The sequence below is a fragment of the Neolamprologus brichardi genome, chromosome 6 (assembly GCF_056152115.1).
Source record: "Neolamprologus brichardi isolate AB-2024 chromosome 6, ASM5615211v1, whole genome shotgun sequence".
Taxonomy (NCBI): Eukaryota; Metazoa; Chordata; class Actinopteri; order Cichliformes; family Cichlidae; genus Neolamprologus; species Neolamprologus brichardi.
In genome coordinates, this window is record NC_142109.1 from 7836481 (window position 1) to 7863665 (window position 27185).

The following is a 27185-nucleotide window of genomic DNA, read 5'->3' on the forward strand; positions in this document are numbered from 1 at the left end:
GAAGTTAGAAACTTTTGACATTCAATTTTTTTTATATGTCAGGAATTTAAGTGAAGAATTCAAAACATTCGAGTGTCAATAATCAAAGGTGAATAAAACCTCACCCCGCAAGGGCTCTTATCGAGGGTGATGCTACAGACATCCTGGATTTCAATCACCGTCATGTTGTCCATACTGTTGTCCAGACGGCTGCACAAAAGTAAAGAACACGCTTGAACACAAAAGACATAGTGATGCATCATCTTACAGCACAGCAACGTTCACACTGACCATGTTGGCAAACAGACACATTTTAAAAGGCGTTCTTGCACATGTGAAATTGATAAAAGTTCCTCAAAGAGTGACAAGTACGAAACCCAAGTTCTACAAGGAACGTAAAACTGCAAATTGTGACACCGACTTAGTGAATTTCTTCTGACTTTGAGTGACTATGAGATGCTCTTATATATATTTTTTCTCACATTTTGAAACCAGATAATTACTTAATTAGAAAAAAAATCATTCCTAAATGGTGTTAAAGCCTCTGACTGCTAATTACTGTGGTATTTATTTAAAGATTTGTTTATTTGCAGACTGGCTTTCTAATACCATTTTCTCCACTCTTAGTTTAATTTCAGTCTGCACTAATGCGTAAGAAGAAATTGAGCTTTTAAAAGCACAGCAAAGAGAATGGGGTCACTACACAGCATAGCAAACCAAAAAAAACTAGTTAAAACAGGCTTAACAGAGCGTTGCTGGATAGAGCTTTAGAGCCGCTGATGTGTCTACATCACTGATGCATTATTGATTTGTTGCTTGTTCTATTTTTAATCTCTTGTCTGTGTTTTCCTATTTTCAATGGAAGCCATTAATGTAAATGAGGAATGCTGACTTACAACACTTCATGGAAAGCGAGCGTGATGTTATCATGCATCAGGAGTTCTTCATCGGGCAAAAACCTCCGTAACAGCGGCTTCACAACGTAATGATACCAGTCTACCACATTTGTCACATCAAACTTAGGTCCCTCTGGGACCTCAGGTGCGCTTGGCTGGTATTTGCCAGCCAGCTCAGAAAGAGTCCAGTTGAGCAGGAACTGGGTCAAAGTGGTGCTTCTTATATTTGACGGATCTCTCTGGAAAAAACAGGTCAGGGGTCATTTTTTTCTAACTGGCTGTAGAGCTGTTTAGACAGCTTAGAGAGTGGCAACACATGAGTGTGCGTGTGTGTTTGTGTACCTCACGTGTGAAGGACACAAAATTATGAACAAAGCTCCCGATGGGTTTGAAGGCTGACATGAATCCATTTACGACCTGGATGTGCAATGAAGCAGAGGCTGTTAAATTTCACTGAATTCAATTTTTTATGAATATTTTTTCTAGAGATGAAAACATCTTCAGTTATTTTTGCAGGTGGATGCACACCCTGTTACTGTACCTGTTGGAGGCCTGGCTGATGTGACAGCTGTACTGGATAGGAGGGTGGGTACCCAGGGGTTGTCCAGTTGGGGTCCCATCCAGGGCCAGCAGTGGGTGATGGGCCAGATTCTCCTGTTAGCAGACTGTGGAAGACCAAGGCTAATGTGCCATTGTCTAAACTGGCAACATAAGGGCTCATGAGCAGCTCGGCCTTTTGTGCTGGAGACAACAAGTTAAGAACCTCCAGCTGTGAATGAAGAAAAAAAAGGAGTAAGAGAAGAAGAACAGGAAGAAGTGTGGAGCAGCGATATTTGTTGTGGTGGAGTTCTCTGTAGTCTCCAGATCGCCATAAAAACAGCCGTTTAAAATCTTAATTAAGGCTCAGTTTAACTCACTCCATTGAAGACCACATTGAGCTCTGAAAAGTCCTTCAAGCGGGCCATGACACTGAAGGCACCGAAGTTCTTCATCAGCCACTCCGCACTGCTCTCATCTGGCCTCACACAGCCTGCACACAGATCACACATTGACCGACTGTGTACATACTAGCAGTTAGCTCCAACATTTGAACAAACTCAAGCTTTAACCCTCTCAGGCTCAAATTAAACTTTTTGTTGCTAATGCACAACCAAGTCCTGCAGTGGTACTTCTGAGTAAAAAAACTCATAAAATATGTATGTGGGGTAATCAGGTTGTTCGTTTTTAACTGTTGCAAATCGGCAATGCCTGCCTGGAGAGGGTTAATTGTGAATTAATGAATTTCAGTCTGTCTGCAGACAAATGCAGATTGTCGAAAACAAAAACTGCAAACATATTTTAGTAAAACGTAGCACTTGATTGCTTCTGATGCTTTATTGTCTAACATGAGAACATTGCTTCTTCTTTAAAATTTGATTTTATCCATTTTTAAAGCCCCAAATAACTTAATTATAGAACAAAACACATTATTAGTCCTAGCTGCACTTTGACCCTGTCCCCTGTTGTTTAACTTCTGGACAATGATTTTCCTCTTTATCACAGAAGAATGCAATCCCCACCCCATTCCCTGCTCAGTGGTCCCTGTCGGGGTTTTTGTGTGTGTGACTGCTCCAAATCTAGTGAGTTTGGTGCCTCTTTTTTTTTGTTAAACACTTTAAACACTTTAAACGCTATTTCTATTTGTCTTTTCTGTCTACAAATGTTGTATAATACCTCAAAACCCACCAAATAAAGACCTCAAGAAAGTAACACAAGTTGTTGCAAGAGGCTTATTTGGACGTTATTATGCAAACAGGCTTTTTGCATGCATGACATTTATAACATCGTTGGCACCTTCAGTTAGTGACAGCTGCTAATTTGATACAGATACATTCAAAACTTTTGAAAAAACCTATTTATTTGTTGTTTTGAACACATCCACACACCCTTTAGCAAACCTCAGTAAATGATTAGATGCTTAGCTGTGTGATGTGCTGTCTCCATGACAGTACAAGCAATAAGCAACTTTGTTGCTTGTGAGAGAGTTGTTGAGGGTCACATGATAATGGGAGACACTTCTAGAAAAAAGTTGCAGGAAATACCATTGCATGCCTTTGAGTTGTAAATATGTAAATATTAAGGAAATGTTAACATGTTTGATCTACAAAGACTGGCACTGTAAAGGGCCACGGTGTGAGTGTCTGAAGGGCGATACAGATACATTTCACGGCACACGGTCATTTCCAAATCTGTTTGCAGTTCTTTAACAGCTATTAGGTAACCCTTTGATAACCTGTGTAAGTAAAATTTTGATAACACATGCACAATGCAGAGCTTAGGCCTATAGCAGCAGTTACAATAAATTAAGGTTTAGCTGGAATATGAACGTGAAACAGTTTCTATTTTTGACCTTAACTTGCAAAGAGTGATTAAATGCTAACCTCAGAATACCGTGTGACATATTTGTACTGAAAGTAAAGTCTAGTTTATAGGAAGAAAAAGTTATTGGTATTAGACACGTTACCGTCAACTGTTGCCGAAGACAGGAACGGGTACATAAAGAATGTGTAGATCCACTTTTGCCTGACTGGATCCATCTCAGAATAGTGTTGACTGAGCTCCTCCACTCTGCGAGGAGAGGTGGGATGTTGGATTATTATATTAAAATCCCAAAATTTCAGAAATAAAGATGAGGACAGTAAGAGGCATACACAGTCTGGTAGGTGGAGCAGCTGAAGTTCCTGGTGCTGAGACAGGACAAGAACTGCTTGGTGATGGATTTCAGGAGCGGTTTCATGTTGACCTCCAACCACATCCTGACCAGATCTTGATTTTGTAGAGCGTCTGCAGTCAAGTCTAATTCCAGAGCGCCCTCCACGCTCAAAATTGGTCCTCTTGTCATGCTTGATTTCTGTGGCAACAGTGATGGAGAGGTTTTATACTCACATGTTTCACCAATAAGCTACTCAGCATTCATCTGCTTACATGAAACCTACTGTCAACAGGATTTATAAGTTAGTGACCAACAAATAATGTCAGTGTTGTGACAGAATAAAAAAACAAACTTAGTCCATCCCTGACTGGTCATACTGAAATTTGTAACATCTGTTGTTCTGCTGAATGCTTGTTGAAGTCATACCATAAACGTGTACACATCCATTGTGGCTTCAAGAATTTCTTTCAGCTTTCGCATGTCATCTGCGCCCGTGTCTGTTGAAGGCAGGCCCACACACTGTAAGAAGTTCGAGGTGGCGTCTGGGACCTTGAAATTTATAACAAGTGGAAAAATTACTAAGATGGAAACAAAATTTTTTTTTTCAATAACTAAAAAGCAAAAGCAATGAGATTAATTGTGCCTGATTGTCTGATTGTGATTCATTACATCGATTGCCTGGTTGCATGATTAATAATTCCTCTCATATGAATACTTTACTGATCCCACAAAGGAAATTGCTGTATTATGGCAGCAGCATAAAGAATAACAATAAAAACATGAATGTTTAAAACACCACAGCACCACACTGAAGGCCTTATTATGTGAAGTAACTGTTAAAATACAAAATAATAAAATAAGACAATAAAAATGATCTGAATTGTTATAGCAAGATATATAAAAAGAGTTTGTTTTTAAATGTGACTATGTCAGAAGTCCTGAAGTTACTGTTGTCATTTAGTTTTAACAACAGGTTCACACCATAGATGACGCCATTTTTATGGCAAGGGTATCTGATTTAGGTGTGCTGAATCTATGCTGATCGTTGTTATATACATACACACATATACAAATGCAGCACTTAGTTTGTTTCCAGTTGCCCAGGGCAGATTTTGTTCAGATGCATATCTTAGCAAACTTTAGGCTGACACTACAAATCGGAACAATATTATGCTACGCTGTGAGATTTATGCCACTTGAATTAATTTCTAAACTGTCTCCTGTTCTTATAATAAGGTGTTGTTAATTTAGCTGCTAGCTAGCTAAATTAATCTTTTTACAACATTTGCTTAATGCTCTTAAAACAGGACAAAATAAAAGTTATTAAAGTAGAAGTGATTTAATTTAGAAATAAAATGTATTCATAGATAACACAGAAAAATATTTTCAATATTAAAGATTTTTCTTTAATATTGAAAATATTTGTCATGAAACATAATCTTGATATTGCCACATAAAAATCAGTATGTTTTGTTACAAACCTACTCAGCGTTTCTACTGCTTAAACTCCAGCATCCTCTTACAACCACATATATAAATAATATATAAATTATGTATTTAGCTTCGCATTTTCCTTGTCAGACTTTAAAGCATGACAGAATAGATTCATATTTTTTGACAAATTTTGGGATTCACTTTGTAACTCTGGTTTTAAAAAAAGGTGCTATAGAAAGGAAGTTTATAATAAATATTATTATAAATATTATTAGGAATTCACGGTTAGTGGTATCAATTATGACTAAGTCAAGGTAAAATATCAGCTCAAAGGTCTTTAAGATTTTTTTCAAGCCTCTTTAACTTTCAATTCAATTCAGTTTATAACACCAAATCACAGCAACAAAGTGGGAAGGAAAAGCTCCCTTTGCCACTTCCTGATAAAAAATGCTATATTACGTTCCTGAAATGGCAACGTGAGGAAAAAATGAATAAAACCTTTGACAAGCTTCTTAACGTGATAAAGCATTTCGCCATACTCACATCAAATACTGGGAAATCTATTGTTTGACATGTTTACCCACACCAGTGCACTACCCAGTGTTTTCACAGTCACTCTTCAAATGTATGTAATCAAGCTCAGTGAAAAAACCGATGTGAACAGGTCATGAGCTGATCTTTTTGGTATGCGTTATGGGCAGTTTGACAACTGTAGTCATAACAAGAATCTCATGACGGTACCTGTGATCTCACAACCACGCTAACAAAATAACATCCTAGCCATACTGACTGTTTGCGTATATTCAAAGTCAGCTTAACATATGTTGCATGAAAATGTGTTTTAAAAGAATAGAAAGCAATAACAATATGACGTTTGTACTTGTAGCTTTGTATTGTGTTGTGTTGTGCTACAGTTACACTAACCTGTGTGCAGGCATCTTTTGTGCATACTCCACTACTGCAAGATCCACCAATTACAGAAAAGAAAGATTATACAGGTTATTGCATTTAGAAGAGTGTAAAATTTACAAGTGTAAATATTATGTCTGTTTCTGTGTCCTGATCTTACCTCTGTGCACTGGATCCTGCTGTTGGGATAAGACAGAGTTGCATGTTAGAGCTGAATCCTACCGATGCATTTCCCCAAAACTTGTTTAAACAGCAGAGTTTGGAAATTATTTAAGTCCTATTTGTAATGCAAAATCAGCCAGGAAATAGCTTAACAAATGTTTAAACTCTTTTCTTGTTTTTTAAATTGCTGATTTAAGGGTTGTGTGGGGCTAATTAGTGACATGATTAAGTATGAATGATTTGGTTTGAATTTTTCAGAAGCATACAATCCACACCTCTCAGTTACAATTTTACACAAAGTCCCAGCTTGTTGTTTAATGAGGTTGTAGAAGGGCATCAAAAACCACCTGGATTTGTATATTTTTAATAGTAAAATGCTTTTTTCCCTCTCTCTAAAGAGTGTATATTATTAAAATGCTGATGCTAAAAAGAAGCTCCTATTCTATTCTAAGAGGCTGGTTACAGACAAGTGTTGAAACTGTCAACAATACTGGCATCATATAAGGGAGAAGACGTCACAAAATGAGCAAGAAGGTACACGTAGCTTTAAAATTGTGCTGCTGAAATAATATGTGGTCAAAATGTTTCTGGTTTTGTAATAACAATAATAATAATAATAATACATTTGGTTTCTGGACACCTTTCTAAAGCCCAAGGCCACCCTACAAAGCATAAAATATAAACAGTAAAAGGATAAAAAACATTTTCTGTAAAAGCAGTGGTAAGAATTGATTCTATGAAATAACCTATTGTTATTTATCTGCTTAAGCCCCTTATTGTGGTCTAGAAACGACCTAAACACACCCATGAACCGCACCATTGTTGCACCATTTTGACTCATTCTCATTATTCATGGCTTAAATAAATACTGGTGTCATGAAAAAACAAATATGTATAAATCCACAGCTGAAAATAGTCCTCATCAAAAGCATCAAAAGCAAAGTTGACAGTTATGAGAAGTTCGTGAGCCACCTGAACACGAGTGGGATTTTTAAAAAAGAAAAAAATGATATTATCTTATAAATATTAATATGTTAATTTTAGATTATAGTATTTAAAGTGTATTATGTGTAAGTTTCTTAATCCACTGTCCAAGGCAAAATGGCCATTGGTCTTATTTAAGTGTCAGCAAAGCACATCAGCTGAGCAAGATTTTAATCAACATTAACTGAACCTGAGCAAATAAAGCTTGTGTGGATGCAGATTTATTGTTCTAGTGAGTATTTACAGCAGCAGAGTAATGTTTGTGGGGCTACAATAGTCATGTTCCTCATGATTCATAGGTCATTGGAATAAAGGAACATGAAAATATCTCAACAACATTTGTAATGATGTGATTTTATTGTCAGTTTAGGAGATTTTTCCCCCAATCATGCCACCAGTCTTTCCTTTTAATGAGCTGCTGATTCTTATACATTAAACACACAAAACTTCCTCTTACCAAAGGAGATTCCCAGTAGGTAAACCAATAGGAACAGGTAGCGAGCTCTCATAATGCAACCAGTCTCATGAGGTGTGAGGGCTTTGTGTTGAAAATCACTGGGGAGAGAAGAAGAGAAAGCAGCTGACACAGTCATCCAGGCATTACAGGAACTACAGGCATCACATAACTAACAGGTGGATTAATGATCGGGATGTTAAAATAACTGGCACTCAGTACCAAAGTGCTATACAAATGATCTTGGTCAGACATCATCAAATTAGGGGCGAACCGCTTGTGGCTCAAGCCATCTAAAGCTTTAAACATTATATAACCAATCTTTTTAGGCAAACAATGAAAAGTCAGTCTATTACTGACCTTTCACTCTAATGCCTGTGTTTAGTGGCTGAAAGGAATCAGGGAGTGGTTGTTAGATGTCTTACATTCAGCCACCTAAAGTAACCCTTAACATAGTGACATTAAAGAACTGAAGCATTAGTGGAAAGAATGCTGAAACCCTGCCTCACACGGCTTATAACAATGAAAACAAAGATAACCTTCACATTACCCTGCTCATAAAACACATTGCAAATTGTCATCACTAGTAGAGTGATTCCTTTAACAAACCTCCTAATTTTGACTTTTGTGGCAATTTCCTTCAGAAATGACCTAAAACTTTATCCAAATCTGCTGCTGCTGCTTTTCACAGAACTGTACGTTTGTTTGGGTACAGTGAAATCACGCAATGCACCGATGAGTTCATCGTTAGGCTTGGCCCTGTCACAATGTTAGGCACTTGCTTCTGTTCCTTGAGAAACATATAAAGAAGTTCAAACATTCTCGCACGCAATATTGAGACTCATACTGGTATCTTGAAATGCTGCTCCTTTACACGTTAGTCGCTCAGACCAAACATGTGCCTCCACCTACATGTCAATTCTTCTATAAGGGGTTTGATATGGTGACCAAAAGCTTTATCGATATACATGTGATTACTTTATAAGGAGCAGCTTTGATCTGCATTTGGGAGGTTTGTTTGTTTCCACAAAGCGGCCACACACTTACAAAACATACAAAACCAACATGACTTATTTAGCTTTTTGAGTTTTTCCTCAACTGTTATTTTTCATTTTACAAGACTTTTGTAAATTTGAAGTTTCTTGTTCACTTTATTCCAATTTTGGTGATGATAAAATTTTCTGTTTGATTTGTACACCAGACATCCTTCCTGACTCAAAACTTCAGTTTTCTCAACCTTTCTATCTTTTTTCTTTTTTTAAACACCATATTATATATTATATCATTGTGATTACAGCACTAGAAGACTTGTGTGGCTTGGATTCATTACCATCAGCGCAAACAAATTTGCGGGGCTGCCTGAAAAATGACTGCTCGATTTATTTCATATGTTTTGGGGGATTTTTGTTGTTGTCTTTATTTATTTATTAATTTTGACAGGAAAGCTGCGGGAAAAAACAGGGGAAGATAATCAGTAAAAGACCCATGTGCTAGAATTTTTTTTTTTTTTAAAAAGAGGTCAAATTAGATTTTTTTCTATGCCACACACAATGACCATTTCTACTCCAGCATCAGTCAAAATATAATCATTTACTAAAAGAAGAGAAAAACCTATAATGTTATAGATAAATTGTGCAGTTCTTATCATACAAATATTTTACACATCGGCTCCCCCCAAAACTCTCGCCCTGTTTATGCCTCATCATACGTTGCAACAGCAAGAACAAATAATTATTTAAGGTTTAAACGTTTGCTCAGTATCAGTCCTCCTCCTCCTCGGCCCTTTGTACGCCTGCCGGATGAAAGACCAACACCACTGAGACACTTTGGTTGCCATTTTCAAAGACAGAGATTAAGAGAAGAGGTGTGAACATGTTGGAAAACTTTAGTACTTTTAATGCTGGTTACACAGCATTTTAAACATTTCAAAATAAACCCATGTAATATATATATAAAAAATGACATTTCAGAGTTGTTGTTTTTCTAAATGTTAGCTTGAGATATATAAAGTAAATAGTACTGCGTTGTTACTGGCAGTCATCTGAACTGTCAGTTTATGCAGGATAAAATAGAGAATAAGAAAACGTGAAACAATAAAACACGCCATCCTCGCTAAGACTGCTTTTATGTTCGAGTAAAAATAAGTAAATATAAGAAGTACTTTATTTTTATGCTTTACTTATAGACGTGTAATAACTTGTACCATTTGCTGTATGCACTTTAATATTTTCCTGCTTCTGTGTTTAAAGATTTTTCAATGCAGTATATTTTCTTATGAACAAGCGTAAAATATTTTGATCTCCTTTAGAAAGTCATATTTTTTTTATTGGTACCACTGTAAAGAGCACAGTGATGCCATTTCTTCGAGGATAACACACCAACCTGAAGACTCAGTTTAATAAGGTAGCTGTTATTCCCATGCATGAAATCCCCAAATAGCGCGTTGTCACTGGAGGTAAACCCTCGCAGGGCAAGAAAGACCAAATTATTATGAGCTGAAGGGATTTTCTGCTTTATCTGCGCCTGTTTGCTACTGAATAACAAGCCTACATGCAGCAGTGATTAAACATCTCTTGAATAGAAGTAGATCTATGAGTTAAGTTAAGTCTGTGATAAGCTTTAAAATGAGCAATATGTCCTTTTGATGGAGTTTCAGGGCTGAGTAGGAACTTAAAATGATATAACAGCAAATCAAATCAAAGCCAGATTTCTTACCAGATCACGTCTGTAGGTAGAGTTGTTCAGGTCTTGTAAATCGCCTCTGTTAAACACTGTCTTCTGACACTGGAGGCACCGGCGCACGACTGAAGGGTGTGTTCCCTTGTGACTGTGACACCGGTGATGATGGCTGAATCCTACCTGTTGCTCAAGAGGGCTGGCCCTACTTTTTTTGTAGGAGTGTATCATATTGTAATCAGAGCTTTTATGTAGATGATGGCAAGGAATCTGCTGCTTTGTGTGTGAATGTGTGTATAAAGTGGAGCAAGAGACATACAGCATAAAGTTATTTCTGAATAGCAGGTTGCACTTCCACTTTGTTTTTTGGATTTCTTTGCAATTTGGTGTAGACACCAAAATAAAGGCTGACTTTTTCTCAATGATGAAAAAGAGATTTTGTCTGTCTTCAGGCTTTCCTCTGTACATTTAGTAACTTTTGTCGTTCGCTCTGTAAAATCAAGATATCTACAGTAAATGCTGCGTCCAATCATTTTGAAAACAAGTTATTTTGGGTTTTGAGAGGCTTCATTTGCCTCGTACACAGCATGGCATGCACACGCAGATCCAGTTAAACTGGTTTGCTGCTCTGGCTGAAAAGAGAAATGAATACAGGTTTTATCAGCGGTAAGAGGATTCAGGAAACATGGCGTCTGACGGGTACAGTGAGAACATAAGTCAGAGTTATTTCACAATATGAAAAAGGAGAAGAAATCCCGGTAATGGAGACATCTCCATTACCTTTTTGGGCTCACTATAATCAAGCCATTTTCACACACGCAATGCAACCCTGAACTATTTTTGATGTCACGCACCAGGTTCTTATTACAACGTGATGTCCAGATGTACTAATTTAAGCCGGTGAATTAACGGCGAGTGGTGGCGCTGCCTCTTACTGCCAACACTTTTTACTCACCTGAACTAACATTAGTTCATTATTAAGGACATGTGAGAACCTTTAGACAGCCTCACAAATCTGTCAGTTCATCTGTGAGTGACACATTCTTGTGCACTTCAACAAAAACAATACTAACTCACACTCGCTGGTGTATAACAAGTCTTATTGCTCCTCTTGAAGTTGACGGTTTGTTTATGCACATTGTCTGTTTTCAGTGTATCGTATTACATCTCTAGCTACTTATGAAAAGAACGTGGCTATTGATATTCATGGCTGTTTGGGAGGCATTGGGCTATCTATTTGATGAATCACAGTCAGATGTTAGGTTTAATTAACACATTGCTTTCAGGTCATGTTCAGCTCTCCTGTAAGTTTCTTTTTTTCTTCCCATTTAACTTTTCCACTTGTCATAAATTCGAAGGTCCCAGATGCTATCTTGAACTCGTTTTTCTTGAACACAACAGACACGTGCATCATTTATGGTATGAATTCAACAAGCTTTCTTCAGAAGACCAGTGAGGGATAGAATGAGTTTTTCTGCTCCTTCTTTTGTCACAACATGGATATTTTCCATCCCATGATATGCTAACTTACTGCTCTAAACATTAGGTTATATGTAACCATATGAATGCTGATTAGCTTTTTGGTGAAACACATGAATTCATGCTATAAAGCCTCTCCTTCACTGCTGCCACAGACGTCAAGCATGACTGTCGGGACAGTGTTGAGTGTGGAGGGAATTAGACTTGGCAGCAGTCCCTCTACAGCAGGGTGTCGAACTCCAGGCCTCGAGGGCCGGTGTCCTGAAGGTTTTACATATCACCCTGGGTCAACACACCTGAATCAAATGATTAGTTCATTACCAGATCTTGGAGAACTTCAAGACATGTTGAGGAGGTAATTTAGCCATTTGAATCAGCTGTATTGGATCAAGGACACATCTAAAACCTGCAGGACATCGGCCCTTGAGGTCTGGAGTTTGAATCAAGATCTGGTCAAGATGTGGATGGAGGTCAACATGAAACCGCTGCTGAAATCCATCACCAAGCACCTCTTGTCCTGTCTCAGCACCAGGAACTTCAGCTGCTCCACCTACCAGACTGTGTATGTCTCTTACTGTCTGCCCAAAGTGGATGTACACATTGTTTACCTGTTCCTGTCGTTGACAAGAGTTACTGGTAAAGTATCTTATATAAACAGCTGTGACTTACTCTAAACTAGAATTGACTGTCAGTGTGAAACCTGTTATGTTGCACAATCCTCTGAGGTTAACATTGAATCACTTTTTGCTAGTTTTGGTCAAGACTGGGAGCAGTTTCATGTTGTAATTTAACCTAATTTGGTCCTAATTTCTGATGCTGCTGCTGCAGGTCCAACATCTGCATCTCAAAGTGCATCCATCCATGAATCATGACATTTGGTTGTGAGTACACAGGTTAACCATGAAATGGATTGTGCGTCTCTTAGGTGTGACTAAGAGATCTGTTGTTGATCTACATCACCCGAGTGCTCCCTCGGCGTACGGCCTCATGATTACTCCCCAGCCGTTTCTCATCTGACTTACAGTGGTGTCCCCTGCTATCACTTTGTTTTGTTTGCTGGTTCACTTCCCAGTGTTCCCAGGCTCTCTGTATCCTTGAGTTTTTTGATTCATTTTTCATCTGCCAAGCTTCCCCTGTGGTCTCCAGTAAGGACTCAGAAACATTTGTATTTACCCCAATGTTTCCATATTCAGACCCATTATCAGTCTCGATGCTTGTTTTCTTTAAACATAACTTAACTGGTGTTTAGATGTTTTAGAAATTAAGATATTCCTCCTCAGAGAAGCAGAAGCCCTACTAAATAAACCATATTTCAAAATAATAATGATAATGGAATAGGCAGCAAACAACAGGGGTCCGTGAACTCAAGAGAAATATTTATAAATGTCACTGTTACGTCACAAAGAGTCACTTCAGGTTAAATGATTTCACTGTGTGCTCAGTGTGGTCACCACGAGCTGGAAGGAGAGCAAATAAAATAGTATTGCGAAAGTTTTGGCTCATGTAACAGTACATGAGTATTTGTTGAATGAATTAACAAAAGGTTTAATTTGCTATTATTATTATTATTATATTTCAGTATTTGTCAATATAACAAACTGTATATAGGAGATGAGAGAAGTTTTTTGTTTTTTAATCTTTTGCAAAGAAAAAAAGTGTTGGCATACGACAGAGGTGTAAACATAAGGCTCTGGACTGCAACTTAAGAAAATACCAGCAAATAGAAAAATGTTGCAAAAACACACAAAACACAAAGAAAGACAATAATGTGGCAGCTGTGAAGAACTGCCCTCAGGCACGCTTAAAAGAACTGAGCATTTATCTGTGTTGTGGGGAAGAAAAAGATGCAGGTAATGTGTGTTTTAACTGCATGGTTCATTTAAAACTGTATATACATGTTTGGTATTAAGCTTTACTGTTAGTTCACTGTCCTATGACTGCTCCCTCACAATATTGTCTCACCCAAATCATGTCACAGTTATGTTTTGTGAGTTTTCTTTTTTTGTATGTGTGCTTTTGTGGTGTTTTATTTTCTCTTTCTGATGTATTTTATGTGCTTCTGCAACTTTTTAAGTTGCAGTGCATTTGACCTTTCAGAATCGCCCAGAAAACACTTCAATCTGACCCAGACGACAGCTTTGGAAAATGGCGGGAATCAATTTTACACATTCACATATATTTTCATAATCTTTACAGCTTGTCCTGATAAAGGAATCCCTTACAGCCATTCATATTACACCAGAAGTAAAGTTATACAGTAGATTTAATTAAATGACAGAAACGTTCCTGTTTTTCCATTATCTAATATAGATAGATTTTTGTTTTCATTTTTATTTATTTATTTTTTATTATTATTTTCTAACAATACATCCACAGTAAAATAAATAAATGTGCAAATAAAGTAGGACATTTTCTGGGGATTAACAAAAATGACGACAATGACCTACCAGAACTTTTTCTCTGATTTTACGTGTTTATTTCATACAATTTGGGCCAGGTTAATATTAAAGTGGCCCACCATGTAAAATGAGTCTGACATCAGTAGAATAAGACAACCAAACAACCTGGATGCACGAGATAAAAGAAATATTATCTCAAGTATAAAAGCTACCGGCTCTTATTTCGTTTTGGCATCCAAATGAAACGATGCTGAATTATACACAGAGTCAGCTGTAGAGGGCAGTGCTGCCACCAGGAAACCTAAAGGAAGAAGCGAGCGCTCCTCCGACAGGCGGCGGTAAGCAGGTTTACGTCTGAAGGATTCGTTTCCGGTTTAGTTTCAACGAAGAAGAACGTAACCTACGTAATAAACACGGTTGAGCTTTTGCACATGTGTGGACAAACTTTGTCTTTTTGCTACTGTTGTTAGTGTGTTGCTGTTTTTGTGCTTACTGCGGTTTTAGCAACACTCGTGGCTAACTGTGCCTAACCGCGGCCGGGTCAGCGCGCGAGGGAGAGCGTGAAAAACCCCGGAGGATGCTGCTCGTGTCCTCGTGACCTGTCATCATGTCGCGGTGGTTTAAAACCTGTACGCGGTCTTTTCTGCACAGTTTGGAGGTCCGCCGGGGGTTTCGCTGCCTCACGCCGGACGGAAACAGACGGACAGAGCTCCAGCTGCGTGCAGCAGGCGACAGGTGCTGCTCAACGGTGCAGGGGGAGGTGAGGGTCAGGTTTGCCCCCAGTCCCACAGGTAAGGTCTTTCGGTATCCTGCACGACCTGGCTGTAAACATGAGTCGCACTCATGTGTCACGGTAAATTTAGTTGAAAGAATTATGGAGAAAATAAAATGTCAACAGCCCCCAAAATCGTTTTAGATGGATATTTTTATGCTTCAGTTTTGTTCGTCTAACTTGTGGTCTGATTGCACCCATAGCTGTTTTTTGATACTTTCTTTTTATTGTTTTCTTTAAACATTGTACAGGGAGATAGAGTGTAACAACAAAACAGAACATAAAAATAAAAAATAATAAAATAAATTATTATTATTATTATTATTATTATTACAATTTGATCGTTTCTCATGATCAATGTGATGGTCTTTATCCTGTCGAGTTTATGTAATCAGTCCATTTCTCCCCCTTTCGATGGTATTGATCTTCCTGAGTCCTTATTTTGTAAGTCAGTTGTTCCATAATTTGTATTTCGTCTATAATATTGATCCGTTCATCCTGCGATGGTGGGTCTGTCTTGTACCATTTCCTTGTGATTGCCTTTTTACCGGCTGCAAGCATAATTTTCAATATGTTTCTATCTTCTTTCAGCACATTTCCCGTAATGACACCAAGATATAATAATGTACAAGACTTAGATACAGCATAACCCAGAATTTTACCTATAACTAAATGAACATCTTCCCAAAATTTTGCGATCTTGGGACAGAACCAGAACACATGAAAGTGTGAATGAAGTGTGTTTGTTCCTAATTTGGGGTGTTATAAAAAATCTAATTACATTTTTCCAGCAGTGCAATCTCCAGACACGTGATGATGATGTTGTTGCCTGCTGTGTTTTCCAAATTTGTGACCATTCCTCATCAGATATGTTCACTCCCAACTCTCTGTGCCACAGTTTTACATACATTGTTGTACACCATCTTGCCTCCATTATATGCTCGTAAATTGTAGAGATTATTCTAATTTTTTTTTGCATTGTAGGCTTCAGTTATGGTTTTGATTATTGAATTTTTATCCAGATTTACACTACGTTTTACTTCTTTATTAAAAAAGTCCCTAATCTGCAAATATCTATCGTGATCTTGATTGCTTAGATCATATTTTGTTTAATCTCCTGGAAGGTCATAAAATTCCCATCTTTAATTAGTGTACTTATTGCTGTTAATCCATTAGGAATCCACTGTTTACATCTTTGGTTCATAGAACCAATAGAACCCTTATCATAAGCTATCCATCGAAGCAGTCTGAGCTCTTTTTCCAGTTTGTATTTTCTTACCAGATTAAACCATATTTTTAACGTAAACTGAGTGACTTAATTCAGCTGTTTAATTACACTCATTGCTTCTTCTGTCTCCCATAAGGCTTTCCTTGTACTGATTTTTCTAAATTCTTCCATTTGGCTTCATAATCATTGTCACACCAACAAATTATATATATATATATATATATATATATATATATATATATATATACCTGATTTGTGCAGCATGAAAGTATGCCTAAAGGTTTGGGAGTGCCAAACCCTCCTTATCCTTTCTTATCTGTAGTGTTTCGAATTTGAGTTCCATATAAACTTGGAAATGGATTTTGTCCCATAATCTGAATTGTTTTTCATGTATGTCAATGGGCAGTTACTGAAAGAGGTAGAGAAGTCTGCTGTTTTTAGTTTTAGTGTTGATCTAGATTTGTATATATACACCATTTTAGAGTTAAATCTTAATCAACAATAGTCCTGGTTATAACTGCCATATATTCAGTAGCTTTCGCATTTTTAATGTCAGGTTATTTAACCTCTTAAGTAGGGCTGGGCGATATATCGAGTTTTTAAAAAATATCGATATATTTTCATACGAGATATAAGATGTGACAATATCCTTTATATCGATATAGTCTATGTTACGTTATAATTATACTTGTGGAGCCACAAGTTTGCCTCTCTTTCGTCCACTTTTGTCTCTATGCAACGTTACTCGGCCTCGCCTCTCCTTCACTGAACACAACTCCCCCTCCTCCCCCATAGCTTCACCTGCAGGCAGCGACAAGATGGACACGGCAAATCTCCGTTAGCGAGTTGTGGGGCTGGACGGCGTCAACGTGTTAGCGAGCTAACCGCGCTAACGAGCTAACCATGCTAACGACATGCAGCCCACAGGGGCTGCAGGGCCTAAAATCCTTTCATTTTCTCAAAAGTTGACAGCGCGCCTTATGTATGAATTCTGGTTGTGCTTACTGACCGCGAGCCGATTTTATGTGGTACACAGCGCTCAGCAATCTGTCAAAAAATGTTTTAGTACGACTTTGGTAAGCTACAGAGATGCAGAACTTGATGGATTGTCAGAGCATTACGGCTACCGTAGTCTGGAGCCTCGCGGAGTGAAACGTACTGTGCTTCAACGTAATATTATCATATTGTGTGTGTATAGGGGCCATACATGGCTCCTGTTAAGAGACATGGTTACAAAGAGGATTTCAAACTCAAGGCTGTCAGTCACGCAGTAGAAGTTGGGAACAGAGCAGCTGTGAAATCTGTCTTTGTTATTATGCTCAGCGTCTGTTAGTTTACATTTTGACTGCACAATTATGAGCTATGCACAAAAACAACATTGTTTTCTTTTATTTATGGAGCATGATTATTTAATAAATGCTCATAATTTTTTTTTGAGTAATTTCTTCATGTAAATCTATGCTGTATGTAAATAAAAATGCCTGTGTGACACCTGGGACACAGTGTGACTAAGAACTCTTTTTGTTCTTAACTTATGGCTTTAAAAAAAAAATTCGAGATATATATCTTATATCGCCACCCAGCTAAAAAATATCGAGATATGAATTTTGGGTCATATCGCCCAGCCCTACTCTTAAGCCCCAAGCCTAACTGATCTCCTGCTTTTTGCCCCCGTATCAGGGGGCGTTGGGGCTTAAGAGGTTAAAACATGGTGCAGCTATTCTTTTCAGTAAAAACACAACTTTCTATTTACTAAATGCTACACATGGGATATATCAGTGATTACTGACATAAATAAAGGAGTATTCATTAGATATATGTATATGTATACATGAATGTAATTTTCCACTTAAGCTGACTTCAGCATTTTTATTTATTTCCATGTGTTAAAAAATGTGGGTTGACAGTGACTCTGGCAAAAATGACTCGTGTGTGTGTGTGTGAAGTGTTTGCACTGCAAACCTAGACAAGGAAATAAGAGGCAATAATACATGTTACATGGTGTTTGCTGGCATTCGTGCAAAGAAGCATAAATATGGTGCAGCGTAAGCTTTGCGTGTTTTTTGCTTCAGCTTATGTCAGATAGTTTTGTTCAGCACAAAGTGTGAGTGCAGCTGCAAGTTTTGTCTGATGTAAGTCACAAGATTGATAACAATTAGGGTTTTTCTTGTGAAAGAGAGTAGTTTCATATGTAACATTAATGATGCATTTTCTGGTTCATTTTTAGTGTTCTGGTGCTGTGTGTGTGCTGGCTCTCTCACACACACAACCTCCAAAACTGCAATCGGATGCTGTAATGATTTAATGCTTTGTTCTGCAGGCTTCTTACACCTCGGCGGACTTCGAACTGCCCTCTACAATTACATATTTGCAAAGAAGTATGGAGGTGTATTCATCCTGCGGCTGGAGGACACGGATCAGAGCAGACTGGTACCAGGAGCAGCAGAGTCCATAGAGGACATGTTAGAGTGGGCTGGTAAGAGACACTAGTCCAGAAGGATTGACTCTGTAATACGTAGCTCTTTGTACACAATCATGACCACTTCATTTTTTTCATCTAATGTGGCTCCCAAGTGAAGAATCTACTTTCATCAGTACATAGAAAATGAACCTAAGATAACAACATAAGAAATAAGTAAACATTTCCTTTTATTGTTCAGTCTGTACATATATAGAACATTTATATAATACGAGATATAGATGTCTCCTGAAAAACACAAAGTCTGACACAAATATGGGCCGTGGTTCTCCATTTCTTTGTTTTTCAAAGTGACGTCGGTTTGTTAAAAGTTGTCTTTAGATCTGCTTTTTGGGTTCGGCTCAGTGAAAAGCACACTGTGCTTTTTTGAGTGTTTTATTAATATGAGGTAATGGCAGATGATGAACACAGAAGGAGGGATCAGTTGATCTGATGCTTACACAGAAACTACTGGCTGAATTTTGAATATTGTTCAAAAACTTAAGCGCATTAAACAGTTCTTACAGAACTGCTAACTGCGTTCAATTTAACACTGTGTTGAAAATTGATCTTGGTTGATCACATTTTTTAGACACCCTAAAGTGTCTTTTCTCAGGGGTTGATCTGCTGAATAACACTGGGTAAATGGATCAATGCAATCACTGCATTAAATCCTAATAGAGTCGATCCCCGTCTATTCACAGTTCATGGATTTAATTCCAAATTATTCGCTGATTTATTACGGAAATTACAAACACAAAGATCCCGGGAAAATTAAAATACGCAGTTTTAAGCGTTTTTAGAGGGGGTCTCAAGGTTTTGAGGGCAGGTATGGTCCCTAACCCCCACAAATACCGGGGATTGACTTTAAAAGCGTTTGGCTAAGTTGTTGCTACCATCTAAGCTGAATCTTTCACACAGGTATACCTCCAGATGAAAGTCCACGTCGAGGTGGCCCGACAGGTCCATACCTGCAGTCTCAGAGACTCGACCTCTACAATCAGACAGCCCGGCAGCTTGTTGACAGTGATCACGCTTACTACTGTTTCTGCAGCTCTCAGAGACTGGAGCTGCTCAAAAAAGAGGCATTAAGGTCGGGGCAGACCCCAAGGTAATTCAGAACCCAAATCAGTAAAAAACTTTATATTACCCACTCTTTTTTTTTTTTTTTTTTTTTAATGTATCATCTTCAAACTTCAGACAATACACTTCACAGCAATATACTAGGCCATGGGGGACCTGAGTAACATGTTGGCTAAGGATTTAACCTTGACCTTCATCGTTAGTGCCAAGGTCAAAGTTGGCCCTGAAAAAATTCAAGAAACATATTGAGAAATATATGATATGAAAGGGTCTGGAGAAAACTGACAGCAAACCTTTTATTTTTTCAGTAAGACGCCACGCTACGACGACACAATGACACCATAAAGTTTCACACAATCAAACACTGCATGAATATATCTTAAAATCTAGTTTGTTTGTTTTTTACAGCTTGTAGAAGCCAAAGATTTCAGACAATTCTGCTCCAATCATGTGGGTAAAAATAATAAAGAGATAATAAATTTTCTTTTGTAATGTTTCAAGGTCGTAGGTTAAAGATCGGACAGGTTTTAAAGCAGGCTGACGTCAGCATGTTGTATTAAAAATATTATAAAACATTAAGGTTTTAGTGAAGCCCTTGGCCTTCGGGGGGAGTTGCGCTCAGTGCTTTTGTTTGTCAAGGTTCTGACAATGTTTGCATCTCTCCAGGTATGACAACAGGTGTCGTCACCTGCGGGCCGACCAGGTCCAGGAGAAGCTGGCTCAGGGAGCTTCATATGTGATCAGGTTTCGTCTGGAAGAGGGCATTGAGCCTTTTCAGGATCTGATCTTTGGATGGAATCGGCATGAGGTTGCACAGGTTGGGCTTTTCACTGGGCTTCATGCTAAACGTGTAACCATGTCTAATAAAGCTAACGTTTTTGTTGTTTTTTAATGTTTGACTATAAATATTCTTGCTTGATTGAAATAAATTTAAAATTTCTTGAGGTTCAGATTGTAACTGTGCTTTTAAAACAAGCGTATCCATATAATGAGCTGTTAACAGTGGTACCTGAATGCAAAAACCTGCCTTTAGTTTTCAGTCTATCTGCCAGATTTCTTCTGGCTCCTCCTGCTTTTAAACACATCCTCTGTCATTTTCTTTTAGGTGGAGGGGGATCCCGTGGTGATAAAAGCAGACGGTTTCCCCACCTATCACCTCGCCAACGTTGTAGATGATCATTACATGAAGGTCAGCCATGTCCTGCGGGGTTCAGAGTGGCTGATCTCCACCTCCAAACATCTCCTCATGTACCGGGCTCTTGGATGGCAGCCGCCCACGTTCGGACATCTGCCGCTGCTGATGAACAAAGATGGCAGTAAGCTGTCAAAGAGGCAGGGGGACATATTCATCGAAACATTCAAGAGAGACGGAGTCCTGCCAGAGGCTCTGTTGGATACAACAACCAACTGTGGATCTGGATTCAACAGTGAGTGATGGGAGGCTCTGCAAAACTGTAAACAGACTATAAACAGTGATCATTATATCAAAGTCCAACGTCTTGTGTTCCCATATAGCTAATCGAATGGGAAGAAGGATAGATGAACTGATTTCTGAGTTTAACCCTTCAAAGATCACGACTCACTCTGCTTTGTTAGACCTCGAGAAGCTGCCAGAGTTCAACAGGTGAGTCAGAACTTCACTTTAAGCTTATACGTCCTGGTTTTATTGCCTACGTTCTGTTTATTTAGGCCTTATTTCATTTTTTAAAGCAAAAGACGAAAGATGCATGATGTCTGTTCATTCTTCAGTCTGTTGAAGTGATCGCGTTCTATCATGCAGACGTGAGTCACTCTTACTTTCACATGATAATGACTGAATGAGCCACAGAACTATGTACTCGGTACTCTGAGAGTGCATCAGTGCAGATTTTTCATACTTGCCAAGTTCTTGATCTTTGATAATTAAAGATGCGGCATCCTGGACTGGTTCTTATACAACTGTTTTTATATTTTTACTGCAGTGAACACGAGCGTGTTCATGAAGACCGGCTTTGAGGCTTCAGTACTGTTAATTTGGCCAGTGTGAGACCATGAGACACAGACTGAAAGGAGTCGTCTAAAACCCAGTGCTTTTTTTTTTCTTTTCATTTTATTGCCAACAAATGTCCCAACAAAAAACTTTTGCCTTTAATGAGCAATTCAAGATACAGAACAGCCTAATTCAGACTTCCTCTGGTGATGCATAAATGTTTCCAACTGGAACATGAGGAAGTCTTATTAAAAAGAAGAGATGAAAAGGAATATATAAATACATATTCATTTTAAGAGGTAAATGAAACTCTCTGTGATTATGACAGACTTCACCTGCAGCAGCGAATTGAAGATGAGCAGCAGTGTGATTTGCTGATACAAGATCTGCGGGAGCAAATCTATCAGGCCTACGCAGAACAGATCCAGGATAAGGATGTGCTGCACGAGGATTACATCAGGCGGGTTCTGCGTCTCCGTAAGGTAACCATGGCTTTACTCTGGTTTAACTCTGTTTTCCTCTGCTAATTAAAAGGTTCTTGGCCTTTTTAGTGAATATTTAAATTGTATAGACCTTATAGTGACTGTAGTGCATTTGTGTGTATTCCTATCATTTGATTTCTGGTATGTTGAGGATATGAAACCAGCTATTGTCAGTTGTTGATCTGTAGTTAAATACTGTCCTACACTGGTGTGGCTTCTAGTCTGATGTCCAAACAGTGTGCACTATTATGGAAACAATGTTCTTCTCTCTTTAACAGGGTCACATATCCTTCCTGAAGGAGCTTGTAAGTCCCACTTACTCTTACTTGTGGGTGCGTCCTTCCTTTTCCAGCCAGGAGGTGGCATCACTCACTGGAGAGGGCCAGCACATTGCTTCATTAGTGCTGAAGTGTGTACAGCCTGTTTCATTCATCTTTCATTTTACAGTTTCAGTCTCTCAATGTGACTTTAAACAATTGAATTTGTGCTTTTAGGCTGATAGAAGAGCGAAGCGATGAGCTTTCGGTGGATCGACTCGGTAAAGACTTGAAAGCTGTGGCTAAGCAGGTTAAAGCCACCAAGTACAGGGAGGTGATGAAGCTGTTACGTCTGGTTCTCAGCGGTCAGCAGGTACCCAGCCTCGTCCTGTAGAGTGTTTTCATGACAGATAGTGCGAACTCTGTTTTTCATCTTATACACTACCTGCATATGTGGTTGCAAAGCAAAAACAAATATATACACTGCTTAAAATATAAAGGAACACTTTTTAATCAGAGTACAAGATCAAGTCAGTTCTTCTTAAGTAGCAGTGGGGGTTTTAATCAGTTTCAGCTGAACAACAGGTTCACTAGAGAGGCAACAATGAGACAAGCTACAAAACGGGAATGGTTTTACTGGTGGAGGACACTGATATTTTTTCCTCCTCATCTTTTCTGGCTTCTTTTTGACTAGTTTTGCATTTGGCTAGGGTCAGTGTCACTTCTAATATCATATCTTCTAATATCTGAGCTATAAAATGACCTCCAGCAGGCCACTGGTGTGAATGTCTCGAACCAAACAATCACAAACTGACTTCTTGAGGGTGGCCGAGGGCCCAACATCTTTTAGTGAGCCCTGTTCTCACTGCTGAGCACTGTAAAGCATGTTTGGCATTTACCATAGTATTAGAACTGCTTTTAATAGATGAGAGCAGGTTCAACCTGAGCATTGGACAGATGTGAAAGGGTCTGGGGACGCCGTGGAGGAAATTATGCTGCCTGTAACTAGAGCAGGGCGATATGACCAAAAATATTTATCACGATATACATTTGAAAATTTGCGATAACAATATAACTGACGATATAATTGACACTAGACAAAATACTTTACAACTCCACAACTTTATTAGTGCAAAAAATCCCATCAATGTGTTTTCACTTAAACAAGCAGCTGTTTTTTATGTGCACTAAAGTTATATATAAATGTAACAGTGCAAATTCCTTGCTGACAGTTTAACCAAAAGGCATTTCCAGTAGAAATTGGCCGACATATCCTCAGCATAACCATGTATAATATCCACAAAACTTAAAAAGAGCTTATACACACACAATACGGTAATATTATGTTGAAGCACAGTACGTATCACTCCGCGAGGCTCCTGCCTACGATAGCCGTAATGCTCCGACAATCCATCAAGCAGTGCGGCTTCGTAGCTTAGCAAAGTCGTACTAAAACATTTGACAGATTTTCGAGCGCCGTGTATGACATAAAATCATTTCGAGGTCAGTAAACACAACCAGAATTCATACATAAGGCCCATTGGATTATAAGGGGCACTGTTGATTTTCAGAAAAATCAAAGGATTGATTTTAAGTGCGCCGTATTTTCCAAACAACAATGTAATAACGACGGCCCGCTAGCATGCTCTACCAAAAATAGTGCTTTGTTGTGTATCTGACGGACGAAAGCTAAACCAGTTCCACACCACTGAAGTTGCAGCATTTTTACAAACCAATTCTGGTTCATCCGTTTCATTCAACGATCCACTTTCGCTCTTCTCATTCTGCGTCGCCACCATGTGCTTATGTAAACATAAGCACTGCGCATGCGCGTTTTACCCATATTCTATTGCGATATTTCATTTTCCTATCGTTGCCCAAAATTACACCGGTATTACCGTGAACGGTATGATATAGCCCAGCCCTACCTGTAACATCGTTCAGCCTGACTGGTTTGGTGGTGGGTCAGTGATGGTCTGGCGAGGCATATCCATAGAGGGACACACACACCTCTATAGGCTAAGCAACAGCACCCCTTCCGTTAAGTATCGGAATGAAATCCTTGGAGCCACTCAGACCCTACGCTGGCCTCATGTAGTGAATGTATGTAGGCAGTTTCTGGAGGATAAAGGAATGAATACCACTGGTCTCCACATTCACCTGAAGTAAATCCAACAGAGCACCTCTGGGACATTATGTTTGGCTCCAGTCTAAGCTACCAGACTGTCCAGGAGCTCAAATGAACAAGGTCCAGATCTGGGAGGAGATCGCCATAAGGATATCAACTTCAATCTTTAGGAGCGTCCGCCGACATTGTCAACCATGCATACAAGCACGTGGGGGCCAAACAAACTACTGAGTGTCCTTCTGAGTTGCTACAATGCAATTTAGGCAGAATGGAGTAGCCTGCTGCATTATTTTTTATACTTTGATTTCTTGTGTTTAATTGAATTCAATGATCTGTAAGGTGATAATTTTCATTTCCAACAAACAATGTGCCATCTTTCATTCCTAAAATGTTACCCAGTCTATAGTCATTATGTGTTTTCAAAGTGTTCCTTTTAATTTTTTAAGCAGTGTATAAATAAAGTCCTATCACCTTCTAAATGAGCTGCAGAAGTTTTATCAAATATCACTTGTCACCATTTGAGTTGAACTCTGTCAGAACTGGAAACCACAAGTTTAAAAATGAGTCAGGTGTAGGGGTAATGTGCGCTGCAGCTTGTCTGAAAAAGAACACACGGAAATGTGCAAAATCTGTGAAGTAAAGCTAGTTCTGAATTACTATAGTGCTCGTCTTTTCTCAAACTTGTCTCCCAATGGGTTCTAAAAAGTCAATAAGTATTTGTAGTAGTTAAAATAGAAGTCCACAAGTGTGGTTTCATTGCTGCTAGTTTTCACTCAAACGTTATTAGTGGCTAAAGTCATTCTTGAAGCAGAGGTGGTCATTAATTCAGTGGCGACAGTTCAACTCTGACCCCAACTACGTTTAATTGATGTTTTGACCTTTTCTTGCAAAGTCATCCAGTTCCCATACTGATCACAAGACTTTGTTAATGGAAGTTCCTGCAATGATGTAATACTGTTTTTTTTTCCAGCGTCAGATACAGACTGCAGTCTTTAATGAAGAGTTGTAGATACAAGATTTCTGTTATAGCAGTTAAAAAAATAACAAACATATTTTAAAAAAGCTTAATAATTTCATAATAAATATAACAATTATATGTTCTTACCTCCAAGAGCTTTTATTCTGCACGTGTCTTATTGTAGCTGCCGGCCTGACTCTTCCTATCTGAAAGGTTTCATATAGGTGGCCATATTTGGCAGAAGTAGACAGACACACACACACACACCTCTGCATGTTAATGAGGTTGTGAGGTCTGTGGTTAAATTAATCAAGCAAAGATCAGCGCTTGTTGTTTTGATCTTTACTTTAGAGGTCACGTTTGCTCGTCCTTAAGAACACCATGTGCTTTAGAGTAGTTACAGATAAGTAGGATAATACGAGGAACTTAAAATGATGTCCATCGGTCATTTTTAAAGATCACTTTCGTTTCTGTAGTCTCATTTCTAAAATTGTGTTTGTCAAACTGCAGATCAGCAGATTCAATCATGTCTAGCTGCTGAAATCAGAAAAATACTCATAGCACGTGCCATATGTTCATTTCCTTATGTGAAATGAACTCAACTGAACTCCACAATACCGTTTTTGAAAGGTGGCGGTAATGACAAACAGTCGTCTACTTAGTCGCCACGTTGGGCCTGCTTACTTGGTGAGGGCAGGCATGAAGAAAGAGGAAGCTGTTTCTTGATTGTGTTTCACACAGGATGCTGGCTGGGTTGATTGTGTCAACTTTTTCTGACCCCTGATCCTCTCTTCCCCTCTGACCTGCAGCAAGGTCCCAGTGTTGCTGAGATGATGGTGTCTCTGGGCTCTGCAGAGATCAGCCATCGATTCCAGAAACTTCTGCTGCTTTCAAATGAAACAGATTAACGACCAAACTACCCGCCACTACATCACCTCACAGTCACCGCGCTAACTGATGGAGGCCTGAAGAAAACAGATGCTGCTGGACTGGTTGGCCTGAATGTTGATCTCACACATGGTGATTCTGCCACCTTTAAAATAAACTGAATGCCGATTAATACTCGAAATATTAGAAAAAGGTGCTGAGAATTTTATGCACTCACCCTGTGTTATGCAGTAATGTGAGACCTTACACCTGTTGCTGTGCTCACACATGGATGGGAAGTACCTTGATATTTCCATGCAAATATCAAGGTACTTTACTGAAGAAATTTTAATGAACTGGTCCACAGATGTACAGTCACAAGTGTTACAAGTTCAAGGGCAGATGTAAAAGATCAAGATGAAAACGTCAATAAATAAATACCCCAAAGACCGATAGATAAATATATTTAAATTTAATACAGAGTTTCTGCTCAGTTGTTCTCCTGGCAGTTAACAGCTTTTTGTTTTGAATGTGACATAATATATTCTTTTATTATATTCTTTTCTGTTTTTTCTAAATGATGTAAGACTTGTGTAATTAAACAATTTAATTTAACTACTTTTCAAAATGTTTTTGTTTATGAAAGATGGCTTACAAAAATTCTAGGGTAAACATTTTGAAATCACATTCTGAAGTACTTCTACTTCCCTTTATTTTTATATTATTGAGTATTTATTTACTCCACTACACTAGTGTGATAACTGACATTTATAATGCTGTTATATAGAATAACAGGCAGTGAAATAATGCCTCTGCTTCTATAATCCTGTGACATCACAGGGTTGACTGATGTGTGAAGTACCTTCAGCCCTTTTAAAGTGAAATCTTGTTGCAGAGTGACCTTTTGTTATCATGAACC

At 38.5% G+C, this 27185-nt stretch overlaps 2 protein-coding genes across 2 annotated transcripts in view; one reads left to right on the forward strand and one right to left on the reverse strand.

Moving 5' to 3' along the window:
• Window positions 1-7649, reverse strand: part of mslnb (mesothelin b) — a 48234-nt gene extending 40585 nt beyond the window's left edge. The window contains exons 1-11 of the mRNA XM_087841588.1: window positions 7514-7649; window positions 6071-6089; window positions 5926-5959; window positions 3994-4116; window positions 3566-3765; window positions 3379-3482; window positions 1793-1905; window positions 1417-1644; window positions 1218-1292; window positions 876-1114; window positions 105-189 (exon numbers count right to left, since the gene is read on the reverse strand). Of these exons, the coding sequence (XP_087697714.1) occupies window positions 105-189; window positions 876-1114; window positions 1218-1292; window positions 1417-1644; window positions 1793-1905; window positions 3379-3482; window positions 3566-3765; window positions 3994-4116; window positions 5926-5959; window positions 6071-6089; window positions 7514-7649 (1356 nt within the window). The remainder of the gene's footprint in view (window positions 1-104; window positions 190-875; window positions 1115-1217; window positions 1293-1416; window positions 1645-1792; window positions 1906-3378; window positions 3483-3565; window positions 3766-3993; window positions 4117-5925; window positions 5960-6070; window positions 6090-7513) is intronic.
• A 6813-nt stretch (window positions 7650-14462) lies between these two features.
• ears2 (glutamyl-tRNA synthetase 2, mitochondrial) lies at window positions 14463-26918 on the forward strand. The gene is made up of 10 exons (XM_006804345.3): window positions 14463-14855; window positions 18385-18540; window positions 19444-19633; window positions 20272-20422; window positions 20711-21032; window positions 21121-21229; window positions 21903-22056; window positions 22335-22465; window positions 22551-22686; window positions 26209-26918. The coding sequence occupies exons 1-10, from the start codon at window positions 14672-14674 to the stop codon at window positions 26305-26307; spliced, it is 1632 nt and encodes a 543-aa protein (XP_006804408.2). The 5' UTR covers window positions 14463-14671; the 3' UTR covers window positions 26308-26918.
• Window positions 26919-27185: the final 267 nt, after the last annotated feature.

Excerpts from the sequence above, each read along its gene's own strand:
- ears2 (XM_006804345.3), top strand. The coding sequence starts at position 14,672 with ATGTCGCGGTGGTTTAAAACCTGTACGCGGTCTTTTCTGCACAGTTTG. Across the intron at positions 21,033-21,120 it reads CTGTGGATCTGGATTCAACA|CTAATCGAATGGGAAGAAGG; the intron begins GTGAGTGATGGG and ends GTTCCCATATAG. Across the intron at positions 22,466-22,550 it reads ATTGCTTCATTAGTGCTGAA|GCTGATAGAAGAGCGAAGCG; the intron begins GTGTGTACAGCC and ends TTGTGCTTTTAG.